This window comes from Barbus barbus, assembly GCF_936440315.1.
Source record: "Barbus barbus genome assembly, chromosome: 8".
Lineage (NCBI taxonomy): Eukaryota > Metazoa > Chordata > Actinopteri > Cypriniformes > Cyprinidae > Barbus > Barbus barbus.
The window spans coordinates 9,305,483-9,322,381 of NC_136736.1; the positions used below are offsets into that span (position 1 = coordinate 9,305,483).

A 16,899-nucleotide genomic window follows, 5' to 3' on the forward strand; every position below is an offset into this window, starting at 1 on the left:
TACGCACAGAGCGTGGTGGCGTCATGACGAACGCGTTAAGCGCTGCGCTCCGCCAATCCACGCACACGGGACTCGGCCTTGATCCTCTCGCCAAATAACAGTAATACTGATTCAAATATCTCACATATTTCATTTTCTATGCAATAAAAGTGCTCGAAATAAACTAGTCCTGTAATAAATCTACTGTCAATTTAAAATGTGTCGTTCGTCACAAAAACAGAAAAACACTAGCCGCTATTGGATGCTAGAATATGGTAGCCTCGCTAGCTCCATTTATTTGTGTAGATTTAGGAAAAAAAAAAACATTTGAAGTGCCTCTCCAAGATATTCAGATACGCAAAGACTAATTTTATAGCACAAAGCTAAATGACATCCAAATCATCCTGCAGTAAAAAGTGTGCCGCCTCAGTATCAATTAGGACATTTCTATCATTGACAACACCCTTGAAACGTTACCGAATTCATAAAGCCACATGCAGAGAAAATAAAAAATCTATATATTTATGATTTTACCTGTGCTGTCGCAGCTTTTGAACGTCACAAGTCTGTCTAAGCTGGAGGGGCTGACATGAATGACACTCTGGAATTCAATGAAATTTATCAGGAGGTCAAGGGCTCCTGGGTGAGTAGATGCTGCCACAGTCTGCTGTCTAATCTGAGGTGTTATTCTTGATGTCTGTCTGATCTCTCTCTAAAGAACGATGGGCGTCTTCGCTTCAGTAAGCAGACGGTGGTGTATAAAAACAGTAAGACTGGGAAGGTGGACAGCATTCCGGTGGCTGAGCTCACTCAAGCCCAGTGGAGGAGAGTCTGTTTGGGTCACGGCATCAAGCTGTACACCAGCACTGGAAACATCTACAAATATGATGGCTTCAAAGACACTGTGAGCTGAGATACAAAATACATTCAATAAAAGTAGATCAATTCGCTCCATCCTCCACTGTTTTGTTTTAAATTTCCCGCTCTCTTTTTATGCACAGGACCTTGAGAAGATCTCAGAGTACTTCAAAGCCAACTACAAAGTGGAGCTGGTTGAGAAAGATATGTGTGTGAAGGGCTGGAATTGGGGCACTGCTAAATTTAATGGTCAGTGCATTCCTGATGGAACACCATTTCTGAGATATGTACAGTATAACATTTTTTTTTTATAGTGACCTTAATTCGGGTTTCTATGGGCTGTAGGATGAATGGTACAATATTATAACTTTTACAGTATTAGACTTTAATAGACACCTTTTTTTTTCGTCTGGCACTTTTTTAATTATTGGCATTAAATGACAAGTTTTGCTTTTTGCCCGATAAGTTTTGCTTAAGCAAGACACTCTGGAGTGCACCTTCTTTATTAATTTACTTTGTTTAACAGTTCTTAAGTTAACAAAATTATTAGTAATAATAGAAAGCAATGATAGATTACTAGATTACTAATATATTATTACTAAGGAATAATAGAAAGGCAAACACTATAATACTTCCTCATATACCAACTTAAAATCCTTGATTTCAAACTATGCTGTGCTGTGTCATATTTACCGTGGGAATTTATTTTTTATTTTTTCCCCAGTTCACACATTCAGCAAATTCTTTATTTGTGAAAAATACTATAATAGGATTACAGAATCAAGCATGGCTAAGTATAAATCTTTTATTTTACAGGTTTATTTTTTATTTCAGATTATATTTTAAAATACTGAATAATTTCCAAATTATTTATTTCTAATTTAGTAAATATTATGTAGAGAAAAAATACCAATTTAATTACAGCACTTGGTATATATGCATTACTTGGAATCTTTAAATAAAACACTGTGATATCATTTATTAGCTTTATATCAGCTATCAACCACCCTGATCTAAGACACCGCCATTGGTGATCAAAAGACTGTATTGGTGGACCACTAGAAATAATAAATCAATGCATAACAATTAATAGAAATAATAGAAGACTGTTAATAGCTAACCAGCTTTGCATTTTAATACACTTATGTTTCACTGCCATATACATGTATGAAACATTTTGTCCTTCTGTGGCTTTTCAGGGCCGTTGCTTTCTTTTGAGGTGAATGAGAGTCCTGCGTTTGAGATTCCGCTCGCCAGTGTGTCCCAGTGTGCGACGGGAAAGAATGAGGTCACTGTGGAGTTTCATCAGAATGATGACACAGAGGTATCCCTCATGGAGGTGCGCTTCTATGTCCCACCCACCACTGGGGACGAGGGTTCAGACCCTGTGGAGGTAAGTGTGCATGCTCGTGTGTGCGCCACTATCTAACAGTCACCAACAGATGGCATAGTTTACAAAGTAATAATCATAACAAGCCTATAAAGCAGGGGTTTTCGATCTTTAGATGACCCAAAATATGATCATCCTTGTGTGAGTGACACCCATTCTAAAATTAAGCTATACATTTTCATGTAAAAAGCCCAATTGAATCTAATTTGATTTGAAAAAAATAATATTATAAATGTATAAAATATTTAGTTTTTTTTTTATATATTGCTTTTTTGTAATATTATTTGTTATTTTTATTTTATTTTTACATTTTAATTATTTTTTTTATTTGCACGTCCAGTTTAATAAAACAAATTAATTAGTGCTGTCAAATGATTAATCGCATCCAAAATAAAGGTTTTTGTTTACATAATATATGTGTACTGTGTATATTTATTGTGTATATATAAATACACACACATGTATGTATATATTCTGGAAAAAATATGTTATGTTTATATATTAAACATATTTATATATAATATAGCTTATTTTAATATAAATATACATGAAAATGCATGTAAATATTTTCAAAATAAATACTGTACGCATGTGTATATGTACAGTGGTGTGAAAAAGTGTTGGCCCCCTTCCTGATTTTTTATTTTATTGCATGTTTGTCACACTTTAATGTTTCAGATCATCAAACAAATTTAAATATTAATCAAAGATAACAAGTAAACACAACATGCAAGCTGAAGCGAACTTGGGTTCTGCAGCAGGACAATGATCCAAAACACACCAGCAAATCCACCTCTGAATGGCTGAAGAAAAACTAAATGAGTGGCCTAGTCAAAGTCCTGACCTGAATCCTATTGAGATGCTGTGGCATGACCTTAAAAAGGCGGTTCATGCTCGAAAACCCTCCAATGTGGCTGAATTACAACAATTCTGCCAAGATGAGTGGGCCAAAATTCCTCCACAGCACTGTAACAGACTCATTGCAAGTTATCGCAAACGCTTGATTGCAGTTGTTGCTGCTAAGGGTGGCCCATCCAGTTAATAGGTTTAGGGGGCAAGCACTTTTTCACACAGGGACATGTGGGTTTGGATTTTGTTTTCCCTTCATAATAAAAAACTTCATTCAAAAACTGCATGTTGTGTTTACTTGTGTTATCTTTGATTAATATTTAAATTTGTTTGATCTGAAACATTAAAGTGTGACAAACATGCAAAAAAATAAAAAATCAGGAAGGGGGCCAACACTTTTTCACACCACTGTACATAATAAATACACACAGTACACACACATAAATTATGTAAACACAAACTTATATTTTGGATGCGATTAATCGTTTGTCAGCACTATTTTTAATTACATTTTTTTTTTAATTTTACAGTTTTTCTCTAAACCTTTCCACAGACCTCAGTTACAGCCCTAAAGTAAAATCTTTGCATCCGTAAAGCCCACTTGAACTGAAAAATAATGAGGTCACAGTACTCTTCTCTGCTTTTTTAGGCATTTGCTCAGAACATTCTGACAAAGGCAGATGTCATTCAGGCTACAGGAGATGCTGTGTGTATCTTCAGAGAGTTGCAGTGCCTCACACCTAGGGGCAGGTACATATACATACACGTAACATCACACCTTTGTGTTTTATTATTAAAATATTATGTGAACTAGCAAAGTTTAATGGTTTTTGCTCTCTGTAGGTACGATATCCGCATTTATCCGACATTCCTCCATCTGCATGGTAAGACATTTGACTACAAGATCCCATACACTACAGTGCTCCGCCTTTTCCTGTTGCCTCATAAGGACCAGCGGCAGATGTTCTTTGTGGTGAGTGCGGCATCATAGTGCGTCTGCTAAACAATCTCTGCTTTCTGTCTGGATTCATATTTAGGACTAGTATTACAGGGCTTTCGTTGTGTACTAAATTTGAGAATTGTGCTGATATAAGACCTCTGTGTTAATAGCTGCAACCTCCTGTCTGTTTCAGATCAGTCTGGACCCGCCTATTAAACAAGGTCAAACGCGCTATCATTTTCTCATTCTTCTGTTTTCCAAGGAAGAGGATGTCAACCTTACTCTCAACATGAACGAGTGAGTGAGAGTGAGTGAATGAGGGACACTGAAGGATGTGATGGATGTCAGAAATAAACTCTTTACATTTGCTGCCAAGGCTAAAAGTAGCTTTCTTTCATTTCAGCAAGGTTAGTTCAGCAAATTAATTTAGAGCAAGAAGTCATTTAGCAAATGCATTTATCCTAAGCAACTTACAGTACACTTATTTCAGGGACAATCATCTTGGAGCAACCTGGGATTAAATGAATATGTCACTCAAACTTATACCATCATTTACACTCATTCTTCAAAGTGTGTTGCCATTCAGCAATACTGTTTTTCTCTCTTGTGTTTTGCAGGGATGAGGTGGAGAGACGTTTTGAGGGGAAACTTCATAAAAACATGTCTGGCTCTCTCTATGAGATGGTCAGCAGAGTCATGAAGGCCCTGGTCAACAGAAAGATCACAGTGCCTGGAAATTTCCAAGGGTAAACACTGTAAAGTGAAAGAACATTAGATTTAAAAAAACAACAATCGCAAAAATACTTTTTTGTAAGTTAAAAGTACAGTTGCATCTCAGAAAATTAGAACATGGTGAAAAAGTTTTCTTGTAACTTATTTCAAAAAGTGAAACTTTCATATATGTTAGATTCATTACATGTAAAGTAAAACACTTCAAAAGTTTTTTTGTTTTAATTTTGATGATTAGAGCTTATAGCTCATGAAAGTCAAAAATCAGTATCTCAAAATATTAGAATATTTACATTTCAGTTTCAATAAGTGACCATCCCTACAGTATAAATTCAGGGTATCTCTTGTTCTTTGAAACCACAATAATGGGGAAGACTGCTGACTTGGCAATGGTCCAGAAAACGATCATTGGCACCCTCCACAAAGAGGTTAAGTCATAGAGGGTCATTAAGCTGTTCAAGGAGTGCTGTATCAAAGCATATTAAATGCAAAGTTGACTGGAAGGAAGAAATTGGGTAGGAAAAGGTGCACAAGCAACAGGGATTACCGCAAGCTTGAGAATACTGTCAAGCAAAGCTGATTCAAACACTTGGGAGATCTTCATAAGGAGTGGATTGAAACTGGAGTCAGTGCATCAAGAGTCACCACGCTCAGACGTCTTCAGGAAAAGGGCTACCAAGCCACTTCTGAACCAGAGACAACGTCAGAAGCATCTTACCTGGGCTGTGGAGAAAGAGAACTGGACTGTTTCTCAGTGGTCCAAAGTCCTCTTTTCAGATGAAAGTAAATTTTGCTTTTCATTTGGAAATCAATGTCTGGAGTCTGGAGGAAGAGTGGAGAGGCACAGAATCCAAGCTGCTTGAAGTCCAGTTTGAAGTTTCCATAGTCAGTGATGATTTGGGGTGCCGTGACGTCTGCTGGTGTCGGTCCATTGTGTTTTATCAAGTCCAGAGTCAATGCAGCCATTTACCAGGAGATTTTGGAACACTTTATGCTTCCATCTGATTTCCTTTTCCAGCAGGACTTTAGCACCTGCCCACAGTGCCAAAACCACTTCCAAGTGGTTTGCTGACCATGATATTACTGTGCTCGATTGGCCAGCCAACATGCCTGACCTGAACCCCATATGGAATCTATGTTATATTTTCAAGAGAAAGCTGAGAAACAGTCAATCCAACAATCCAGACGAGCTGAAGGCTCAATAGTGCCTCAGCAGAACCACGGGCTGATCGCTTCCATGCCACACCACACTGATGCTGGAGTTTGTGCTAAAGGAGCCCCGACCAAGTACTGAGTGCACAAATGAACATACTTTAAAGAACTTGAACTTTTCTGTTTTGCAAATCCTTTTTTTGATTGATCTTAGGAAATATTCTAATATTTTGAGATACCGGATTTTGACTTTCGTGAGCTGTAATCTCTAATCATCAAAATCAAAACAAAAAAACTTTTGAAGTGTTTCACTTTACATGTAATGAATCTAAAATATATAAAAGTTTCACTTTTTGAAATAAGTTACAAGAAAAAAATTAACTTTTTCACCATATTGTAATTTTCTGAGATGCACCTGTATAAATTATCTTAAATTATTTTAAAGAAAACATTATATACCTACTTTTACATATTGTTAATATTATGTTTTCAAATATGAAAGAGTATAAAAATACACAAGGATAATACAATATAAACCAAAATGCTCTTCTGTAATTTCTGATACAATGTCATTGCAAAAAATCTTTCTGATTAATTTTTTTTAACAGTAATATAAACAAAAGATTCAGATACACTGCCATTCAAAAGTTTGGGGTCAGTTATATTCAATATTTCAGTTTTTCAAAGTTTCTTATGCTCAAATTTGTTTGATTAAAAAAACACAATATTATGAAATACTATTACAATATAAAATAACTGTTTTCTATTTGACTATATTTTTAAATGTAAATTATTCCTGTGATAGTAAAGCTGAATTTTCAGCATCATTACTTATCTTTAGTGTCACATGATCCTTCAGAAATCAATCTAATATGCTGATTTGGTGCTCAAGAAACATTTCTCGTTATTATCAATGTTGGGAACAGTTGTGCTGCTTAATATGTTTGTTGAAACTATTATATATTTTTTCAGGATTATTTGATGAATAGAACGGCATAATTTGAAGAAGAATTTTTTGTAACAATATCTTTGCTGTCACATTTGATCAATTTAATGCATCCTTGCTGCATAAAAGTATGAATTTCTTTTTAAAAGTTTCAGACATTAGTGTATATTCTAGCATTATGTAGTAGAACAAATAGTAATATTTATACAAATTCAGTGAAGCCTGTATTTTTGTGAAAACTCCTTCCAATATTATTTTCTCTCCCTCTCTTCTCTCTAGTCACTCAGGTGCTCAGTGTATAACATGTTCATATAAGGCCAGTTCAGGGCTGTTGTATCCTCTGGAAAGAGGTTTCATCTACGTGCACAAGCCCCCAGTGCACCTGCGCTTTGAGGAGATCGCCTGCGTGAACTTTGCTCGTGGAACCACCACCACCCGCTCCTTTGATTTCGAGATCAAGACCAAGCAGGGAAATCAATACACCTTTAGCAGCATCGAGAGGTACCCATGAGCCCAATGTTAGTCTTGTCCAATTGTTGAGATCATAGCTTTGTGGGAACTAGACCACAACAATAATGAAAAGGCTAGTGCCCATATCCTGTTAGATAGAAGGTCTGTGCTGACCCCTTCTACATTAGATGTTAAGGGAAAAAATCAAAGCTACTTTATGCACATTAAAGTATTTTCAATTTAACACACATTATGACTGAATCAGTACACCAAGGCATCAGTTAATCACATCACACTAAAGTGTGAGAAACAACACTTTCTGCAAAACTAAAAGGGATAGTTACCCAAAAATTCTTTATTTACTCCTTCTCATGTCATTCCAAACCTTTATGACCTTCTGTTTTTGTCCAAGCAAAATTGGACCCCACTGACTTCCATTGTGTAAACAAAACAAAAAAACACTTGAGAATTCTTTAAAAATATGATATTTTGTGTTCCACTGAAGAAAGTAAGTCATACAGGTTTGAAAAGACATGAGGGTGAGTAAACAATGACAGGTCATTTTTTGAGCAAACTTTAACACACTTTTGCACTACATTCTGGTACGCTATTTTTGTAAAAATGCTACACACAACTCTCATTGTTCTAGCGCATTTCTCATTGTAATCATACTGTTTCATATCTAATGAGCTACTATATAAAAACATATCTCACTAAAACATTCAAATTTCTCTATATAACATACTAAAGATATTTATTCAATTACAAAATTGAATAGGGATGTCCACACCACAGCTATAATGATAACAACACAGAGGAACGATATTGATTGAATCACTTTCCTCTTTTTTTCCAGCTTATGAACGAAAACATTGACAGCCAATCACCCACCCAACTTTAAAGAGCATTTAAGATGACAACCACAGGACACCTTTATAATAAACTTTAACTTTATCATCTATTGGGGTGAAAGCTAATATGTGACCCTGGAACACAAAACCAGTCATAAGGGTACATTGTTTTTTAAATTGAGATTTCGAAACTGAATAAATAAGCTTTCTATTGATGTATGGTTTGTTAGGATTGGACAATATTTGTCCGTGATACAACTATTTGAAAATCTGGAACCTGAGGGTGCGAAAAAAAAAAAAACATTGAGAAAATCGCCTTTAAAGTTGTCCAAATTAAGTCCTTAGCAATGTATATTACTAATCAAAAATTAAGTTTTGATATATTTACTTTAGGATATATTTACCTTAGGAAACTTAATTTAAATTTACAAAATATCTTCACTTAATATCCTAATCAGTTTTGGCATAAAAGAAAAATTGATCATTTTGACCCATACAATGTATTGCTGGCTATTGATACAAATATACCTTTGCTACTTATGACTTGTTTTGTGGTCCAGGGTCACATATAGTTATCGTTCTTGGTGTGAACAAGCTTTAACTCGCTAAAAGAGTCTTTATCCTCTGTTTTTTTAATCTGCCTCCACCTTCTTCAGGGAGGAATATGGGAAACTCTTTGACTTCGTCAATGCTAAGAAGTTAAGCATCAAGAACAGAGGCTTCAAAGAGGTACGTCTACAGCCCTTCTTGCTTCCTATCAAGCAGTACATAATATTCATCCGCTTAGACATGTCCTTAGACCCCTCACATAGTGGTGGACACTTATTTTACTCTTTGTGTTTGTGGTGTATGTCTGTATTGTGTTCATGTAGAAAAAGGTTGGTATTGCCCTGCGGTTTGATCTGGTGTCAGTGCTCCTATAACTTGCTTGCATGGTGTTTGTTTGCGTGTCTCAATCACAATCCGAGTGTCAAATGTGTTCTTTCTTATCTTTGATGGCTTAAGGCAGATGTCTCATCCACCAAAATGTGGAAAGGCTCACTGCTGGTTATGATTTAACCAGCTTAAATCTGTGTTCAGATCACACAGACTTTCATTAGGACCACAATAGTATTTTGTCTGAAATCTGAATATAATTGTGTGGTCACTTTCCGAGAAAACCTTTTGTATGCTAGATAATTCTGTGTGCTATGAAGACAGCATTGCTCAAGGGAGTGCTTTTGAATGAGTTAACACTGATTGCTTATATGAATGTGTGTGTGCGAGAGAGAAAGGCCGGTGAGTATGTGAACATGAGTGGGTTTGAAATCTTTTGCTTGGAGAGGGCTTTCCTGTGTCTGCTTTGTTACAAATACTAACTTTGCAATGACATTTATATATAGCATTGATATTTGAATTTGTACTCTGTCAGGGCATGAAAGGTAATGATAACATGTACAGTGACTCAGACGACGACCAGCATGATGCATACCTGGAGCGCATGAAAGAAGAGGGCAAGATCCGCGAGGAGGGCAATGACAGTGACGACTCAGAGGGCGAGAGTGGTGAGTGGCAGCTCTCTGAGCCAATCAGTCGGCAAGCTAAATATGATTTTGTGTTTAGATACAATAAACCGGTAGAATTTTTTCAATCTGTAGAGATTTTAGATTGCATGTATCTCAGTGGCGTTCTTGTCACTTTATAATGCTGCATGCTCACATAAGTTGTGTTTTTGAGCCTTGCTATTTTAAATGTAACAAGTATATAAAATGGCGCAATAAGACACAAAAGAAACTCAAATAGGTACTTCAGTTTCTGTAGTATTTATTCTGTTAGACTTAAATGAAAAACAACATTTTATTTAAATTGTGTTTTTGTACTTTTACAATGATTTATCCTATTGCTTGAAATACTTTTTTTTATTGATGACTATTTACTATTCTTCTATAAGCTGGAGAACTTTTTACTTATGTTAATTACACTAGTATTGGTTTTGTTGTTATATCAAAACTGGTGTTGAGAATTGGCCAATGTCAGTGGGATCTAAAATGTTGGTATCGTAACAATCTTATTTCCAGCAACTATATTGTGAAGATATGTATTGTTATTGAGAATTAAAATTACTCATATTATATTTATAATTTTGGCCATATCGCCCACACCCCTTGGTGCAGATGTTCAGATTTCATTAATGATAACTGATAGGAATATGTTTTGTGTGAAACATTAACATTTGACTTTTTTTTTAGATGAGTCTTTTAATCCTGGAGAAGAAGATGATGAAATTGCAGAGGAGTAAGAGGCTTTGTGTTGATATGGCACCGTTTTAGCAAAGGCAAAAGTTATTATTACTATTTATTTCTCATACATGAGCAAACTCTTAAATGTAAGTATTAAACTTTGGTGTATAGTTCGTGCTGCGTCGTTTAAAACCTCATCACATGGTTTGTTAAGGAGAGACTTGCGATTTTTGCCTGGCAAATATTATAAACTGGCAAAATACATCTAGAAAACCACCCAGAATACCCTATCAATGACATTTGATGCTAAAAACCACTCACAACACCTTAATTTTGAGGCAGCAAGGACGCTTACACTTTCTTTGGAAAATGAACAAAATCTAGTTCAAACTCTTATTTAATGGTAAGGGTGATAAATCATTAAGTCATATTTGTGTGTCAGGTATGACAGTAAGGCCTCTGCCAGTGAAAGCAGCGCTGATGACGGGGACAGTGATGGCGATCGGAAGAAGAAACCAGCCAAGAAAGCTAAATTTGTAAAAGAAAGAAAACCACGAAAGAAAGAGGTGAGAAGAGGGAACATGTGGGTGACAGAGTTTGCACACTGGTTATTTACATTTAAAGTACATTTATTTTTTTACTCTCAAAATTCAATGCTTTTTGTGTGTTCTTGTGTGTAGAAAAAGGTAAAGGACAGCAGCGCTCCCAAGAGGCCAATGAGTGCTTACATGCTCTGGCTGAATGCTAGCAGAGACCGTATTAAATCAGAAAACCCGGGCATCTCTATTACAGAAATCTCCAAAAAGGCTGGAGAAATGTGGAAACAACTTACCAAAGAGAAGAAAGAGGTGACACACACTCTCTACCACTGGCACATTCACTAGACTTTCCACAATATTAATGTTTTAGATTGTTCTAACCGTCTTGTTTCTCCTTCAGTCTCACTTTGAACTGGAACTGATATCTCGTTTTTCCACCAGGAGTGGGAAGCAAAAGCAGAGGTAGCAAAGAAAGAGTATGATCGAGTGATGAGAGAGTACAAGGAGAGTGGAGGAGGCTCCTCAGGCAGCTCAAAAAAGTACACAAGTTCACAACTTTTTCCTGTGCCTCACTTTGAATGGACATTTCATTTACTCACCATCATATTGTTCGAAAATATGATTTTAGCATTAAGTAACTGGCCATTTCTTACCATTTTCCCCACATTTCACTCCTGAAGGGAGAGGAAGAAGAAAGGAGGGAAGAATGAAGAAAAGAGGAAAAGGAAGTCAGGTGGTGGTAGGGAAAAAGAGAAGGAGCGAGCTATAGGCAACGACAGCTTTAAGAGTCGAGAGTTCATATCCAGTGAAGAGAGCTCATCAGAGTCAGACAAAGGCAAGGGACGGAAGCGCAAGGTAACACACTAACACCCACTTCACAAATTTGTTTCATTCATTAACATAGTTATAGCAACAGTGTTTTCCATAGTATCTTTACTGGTAGGTATATGTATAGGTGGCTGCTCAGAAAAAGATTACAGAGTATTGAGTACATCACATCCTGAGAAGTTAGGCTGTCAAAATTTATGTATTTCCTGAATAACAGATTTTTATTTTTTTTATGCACCGATTGCCTTGTCAGCTGTTCTCATTTTCAGTAGGGGAGGTCAATTTTCATTACACTGAATTTCATTCATGTGTATGCGAATGTGCGGCAGGGGAGCGCAAACTCAGACGAAAAACTGCATTCCCTGCATTCCCAAGTTCAATTTGGTGAACTCTAACCTGCCAATTCATATCACGACTAATGCAATGTCCAAAGAAATTTTGCATGCTCAAAGTCTCACTTGACCACAGTTTAACAAGCAGTCATTTTTTTCCTTAACATGTTGCCTATATCTTACTATATTGAATGTAAAATAAAACATAATGCGAAATTCTGTCCAAATTTAGATACACAACTAATTAATTCTTTCATATAAGCAAAGGCAAATGTTATTATTACTGTTTACCTCTTGATACTTCAAATCACATGGTTTGTTAAGGAGAGACTTTCGATTTTTGCCTGGCAAATTACAAACTGGCGAAAAACATCTATTTAACCACCCAGAATACCCTATCTATCAGTCCCGTTTTTCTCCCTATGTGCCTTCCCGTGACCTAGTTTCTCCCTCGTGTTTGATTGTTCCTTGGTTTCAGCTGTGATTGATTAATTTCCTTGTTTACTCCTGATTACTTAAGGCCTTTTTTTTCCCAATGTCTGGTGTCCGGTGTGAAATGTCTTCTAGATGTCTTCCAGTATTCCTAGTTTGAACGTCCTGCTTTGTTCCTGAGTTGTATCCTGTTGAGATTGTTTTCATTAAAAACAATAAATTGAGTAAATTGAGCTTCTCCTCGTTCCCTCGCTCCTTGAGAATTTGTGACACTATCAATGACATTTGATACTAAAAACCACTTAGAACACATTAATGTTGAGGCAACAAGCATGCTTACACTTTCACATTAAAATAAAACAATGCAAAATTCTGTCCAAATTTATGTACACAACTAATGAATTCTTTCAAGATTTATCTCAATAGGAATGTAAAAAAGAGCAGTTTAATAAATTTAATAAAATAAAAACTTTTTGTTTAATCTAAATTGTGTTCATGTAAAATAATTAGTTAACATTGATTTAGATTAAAAAATATATATTCAAATTTTTGATTCTAGCCTTAATATGAAACATTTGTGTGTAGTTTTTACAATTGATACATCCAGAATTCTTTACACTTTTTGACTGTTGATCATTTGATTTTCCTTATTTAGTTTTAATCTTATATAAGCATGTATTAGGAAAAATGTATTCATTGTCTCCCTGTCACTCTCTGTTCATGCTGTTTTTATGCAGGGGTCTGATGATGAAGAGGAAGTGGTCAGCACACCACCTAGCTCTGAAGAGTCTGGCTCAGACTAAAAGACACTAATGACAGACACATTAAAAGGGGAGTGGAAGAAAACACCATTTCCCTTTCATCATTATACAGATACATCTAAAAAAATTAGAATATCGTGAAAAAGGTCAATATTTTTTGTCACTCATTTCAGAAAGTGAAACCCATATTTTATATAGATTCATTACACATAGATCCTAATACAGTACATATTACAACATAACATTTTTAAGTTATCAAGACTTTCATAAACACTTTTTATATAACTTTGGTAGTGTTGACATAAATGGAATAGTTCACCCGGAAATGAAAACTGTCATTTACTTAACATCATGTTGTTCCAAACCCATAGGACTTTTTCTTCCATGGAATGCAAAAGGACAGATTTTGACAAACGTACTGGTGAGTTTTTTTACAATGCAATTACAACGAATGAGGACTATAGCTTTAATAAGGCACCATAAAGGTATCGTAAAATCAGTCCATACAACTAGTACGCTATATTCCGCACCTCAGCTCTCCTTGGCGCATTCACGAAAGAAGTAGAAATGTCTGTTTCATCAACACATTCTTTTGAGCTATCTTTTCAATTTTTATGGTACTAATGGTTGCTTTTTCATTCTTTTCTGAAGAATGTGAAGAATTTTATGCTTCATTCCCCATTCATTTCAATTGTGTAGAAAAGAGTTTTAGAACAAAACATGGGTGATCTATTTCTTTAAAATAATGTGTATTTTATGTTGTCCTGTCCTTGTTCAGATACCTGCTTGTACATAGATATTTTACAGTGCTGCTTTCCAAACACAACAGAAACTGTCTCTTTGACACAGCTATTGAGCTTGCTCTATATGTATTCGCATTACTTAAGTATTACTTAAATGTAAAAATATTTTTTTACATTTGTATTCATAAATTTTGAGTTTGATCTGAGCTCACCATTTATTTTATACAGTATTTTGTTCACACACACATTGCTAATTGTACACGTTCGTTGTAATTGTTGTAACATTGTTGTAACACATTTTAAAATTTCATTGTTTCTAAGAAATTATTCAACAAATTAAAATGAATCATTAATTTATGACTCAAGTGAATATTCATCATGTCATGAAAACAGCAACTCAATATTCCACAACCCTAACTTCTTCGCATGCTCATCATGGAATGTAAGCGGAAATGTAGTGTGGTTTTTAAGTTAATGTGGTTGCATCAACAGTAAAAGGATTTAAGCATAGTAAAAAGCCAACAAACTGAGAGTCTGTTTTAGCGAATGGATGTGGAAAGTTCTGGTAAGTGTGATGTCCTTTAACTTTCAGCTGTTAAGCATAAGAATTACAATGTGAATATCAGCTCGAGCACTACGTTATAATGTTCACACGTTCTTTTCTGATGTTATGAAGGAAAAAGAAAACAACAGATTGATTAATGGTCAGTCCCATTAGGTCGCTACAAAGGGTGCCATTTCGTCCTTACTTGGCATAAACTTACGAAGCTCCGCTCGTCGTGGCCCGACCCCCATTAAATCATTGTATTTTCTTCTACAGTTATGGAGTGTGTTGTATTTTCTGTCGTCTATTGACTAGAATCAAAACTAGCGATGCATGTGGTCTACTGCATTAACTGCTTATACAGTAGTAGACTATAAGAATAAACTGCCAGTCAGTTAACTTAAAGGTCCAATTTGAGAATGAAAGGTACTGAATCGTTTGAGGCGGGGTCTCACTTTGTAAAGAACTAAACAAAACAGTAAGAACTCTGGAAGAAGTGAATATTAATATACGATTGAATAACGATAACCATAATGTGCACTAGCATGTGCAGCTTGTGAATGACTCTGCTGCAGGTAAAGATTTTCTGAACCCGTTCAAAACACTAAACATAGGGGGTGCGTCTCTCGTCAAGGATTACATTTATATTTATATTATATTTATTGATTTTCCAGACACCTTTTTCAAAATCAGCTTACAGTGTCCGTATTGTACAGTTTACAAGTGTTCGCTGGCCTGGGAAGCCCTGAACTTGGCTTTGCTAATATCAGCTAGTCTAAAAGAACTATATGAAGTCAGAATGAGATTTTTGTTGTTGTTGTTGTTATTAATATGAATTTTTTAATAACTCATGTGCACTTTGAAGAGAAATGTTAAAAGTAGAACCATTTTTTATGGTGAGATTAAAAAGGAGAAAAATGATTACCATTATTATTGTCACTGCTGTAGTTATTGTCATCCCTTAATTTTCCAATCAATTTGATGTCTTCTTATTTCTGGTATATGCAACATCTCTCCCCTCCTTGTATTTCCCGCTGCTCCCATTTCCCTTTTAGTCTGCTTTTTTTGCGTCACTCCCACTGTTCGTATCTGTAACGTTTCTGTGGATTTTGTCTCTCTCTCAATCATGCCTCTCAAACCACTTTGCTCATTATTGCATTTGGTGCATTGATGACTTTGTTCACCAATTTGTATTGAGTCCCATCCATTTCCTCACTCTCTCCTCAGTCCCTTTCTCTCTCCCCCCTTTTCACTCTGTGCCCTCCCTTCATCTCAAGATCCTGTTTCAAGACAATCAAATCATCATGAGACATCTAACACTCAACATTATCCTTGACTGATAGACATCTTCAAATACTCCAGCAGTACTTGAGCTTAGCCTCACTCTGCAGTCTCTCATTTGATTTTTAGTCCTCTGTCATGCGTTACTCCTGCTTTGTGTGTGTTTTTGCGGGGAAGCTAGTCCCAGATGTATTGTACTTCTAGAGTGAGGTAACCACAGGTTAATGGTTGCTCTCTTGGCCATGTCAAGAAATGGTACCTCTCAGTTGTGGTTAAAGTGTGTGCATCTCTTAGTGCTTGTTGTGGAATGGATCCTAATCGCATTTTTTCCATTCGCTTAATTGGAATCAGAGTTAATAACATTCTCGTCCAGCATATTTGTTCCTCTGATATATATAAATGTAAAATATAATATAAAAAATAAAATATACATTTTAACTCTATGTTTTAAACATTCTCCATTAAAGTTGATGTCTGCTTTCTATCTTTGATTAATACACTACTGTTACATTTTTTATTCAGCAAGGATACATTAATCAAAAGTGACAGTAAAGATTTTTTACACATTTTTTTCAAATAAATGTTCTTTTCTATTCATTCACTTTCTATTCATCAAAACATTCTGGGAAAAAAAAAATCAACACAGGAATAAATTTAATTTTATAATATATTTTCAACTCATGGGAAAAGGCATGGATGTAATCGAGTTCAAATCTTTAATGCCATGCTAATGGAGCTTCCAGTGTGAAACATGTCATGATCTAATGTGCATGTCACTTGCCAAGGTTCAACTATTCCACACCTCTAACACACTGAACATCTAGCATATTCATGCGCTCATAGTACCCTGCATCTGATTCAGTTATTGTGTTATGGATACTGTATGTATGCTTATGTACATTTGAAGATGTTTGGACCTTCTTTGGGACTAATACTTAACTTTGATTGTGACTTTGGTTTGTGTACTTTTGTAAGTTACTTGGTAAGAAAGCATCTGATAAGAGTGTAATGTATATTTTATATCTGAAGAAAGGATTGAATTACTGAAGCAGGAAGAATGAGGAAAGAGGGAGGAG

At 35.6% G+C, this 16,899-nt stretch overlaps 1 protein-coding gene across 2 annotated transcripts; it reads left to right on the forward strand.

Moving 5' to 3' along the window:
* The first annotated feature begins 1 nt into the window (after nt 1).
* Nucleotides 2-14,509, forward strand: LOC306874094 (FACT complex subunit SSRP1-like). 2 transcript variants are annotated; one of them, XR_013784570.1, is made up of 18 exons: nt 2-100; nt 528-622; nt 698-883; nt 981-1,086; nt 2,037-2,230; nt 3,726-3,826; nt 3,920-4,049; nt 4,210-4,313; nt 4,634-4,762; nt 7,123-7,344; nt 8,801-8,873; nt 9,556-9,688; nt 10,373-10,418; nt 10,806-10,929; nt 11,044-11,211; nt 11,303-11,441; nt 11,583-11,757; nt 13,232-14,357. XR_013784570.1 is itself a non-coding variant. In XM_079423851.1 (18 exons), exons 2-18 carry the CDS (start codon nt 569-571, stop codon nt 13,295-13,297), a joined length of 2,109 nt encoding a protein of 702 aa, XP_079279977.1. In that variant the 5' UTR covers nt 2-100; nt 528-568; the 3' UTR covers nt 13,298-14,509. The 2 variants fall into 2 exon arrangements, 1 of the variants encoding a protein (XP_079279977.1); XM_079423851.1 differs by having other exon boundaries at nt 11,344-11,441; nt 13,232-14,509.
* The last annotated feature ends 2,390 nt before the right edge of the window (nt 14,510-16,899 follow it).

What these genes read in the sequence shown, in the direction of transcription:
- LOC306874094 (XM_079423851.1), top strand. Translation starts at nt 569, where the DNA reads ATGAATGACACTCTGGAATTCAATGAAATTTATCAGGAGGTCAAGGGC. An exon ending in TTACCAAAGAGAAGAAAGAG is followed by an intron (nt 11,212 to 11,343) that starts GTGACACACACT and finishes TTTTTCCACCAG; the next exon opens with GAGTGGGAAGCAAAAGCAGA. An exon ending in GCAAGGGACGGAAGCGCAAG is followed by an intron (nt 11,758 to 13,231) that starts GTAACACACTAA and finishes GTTTTTATGCAG; the next exon opens with GGGTCTGATGATGAAGAGGA.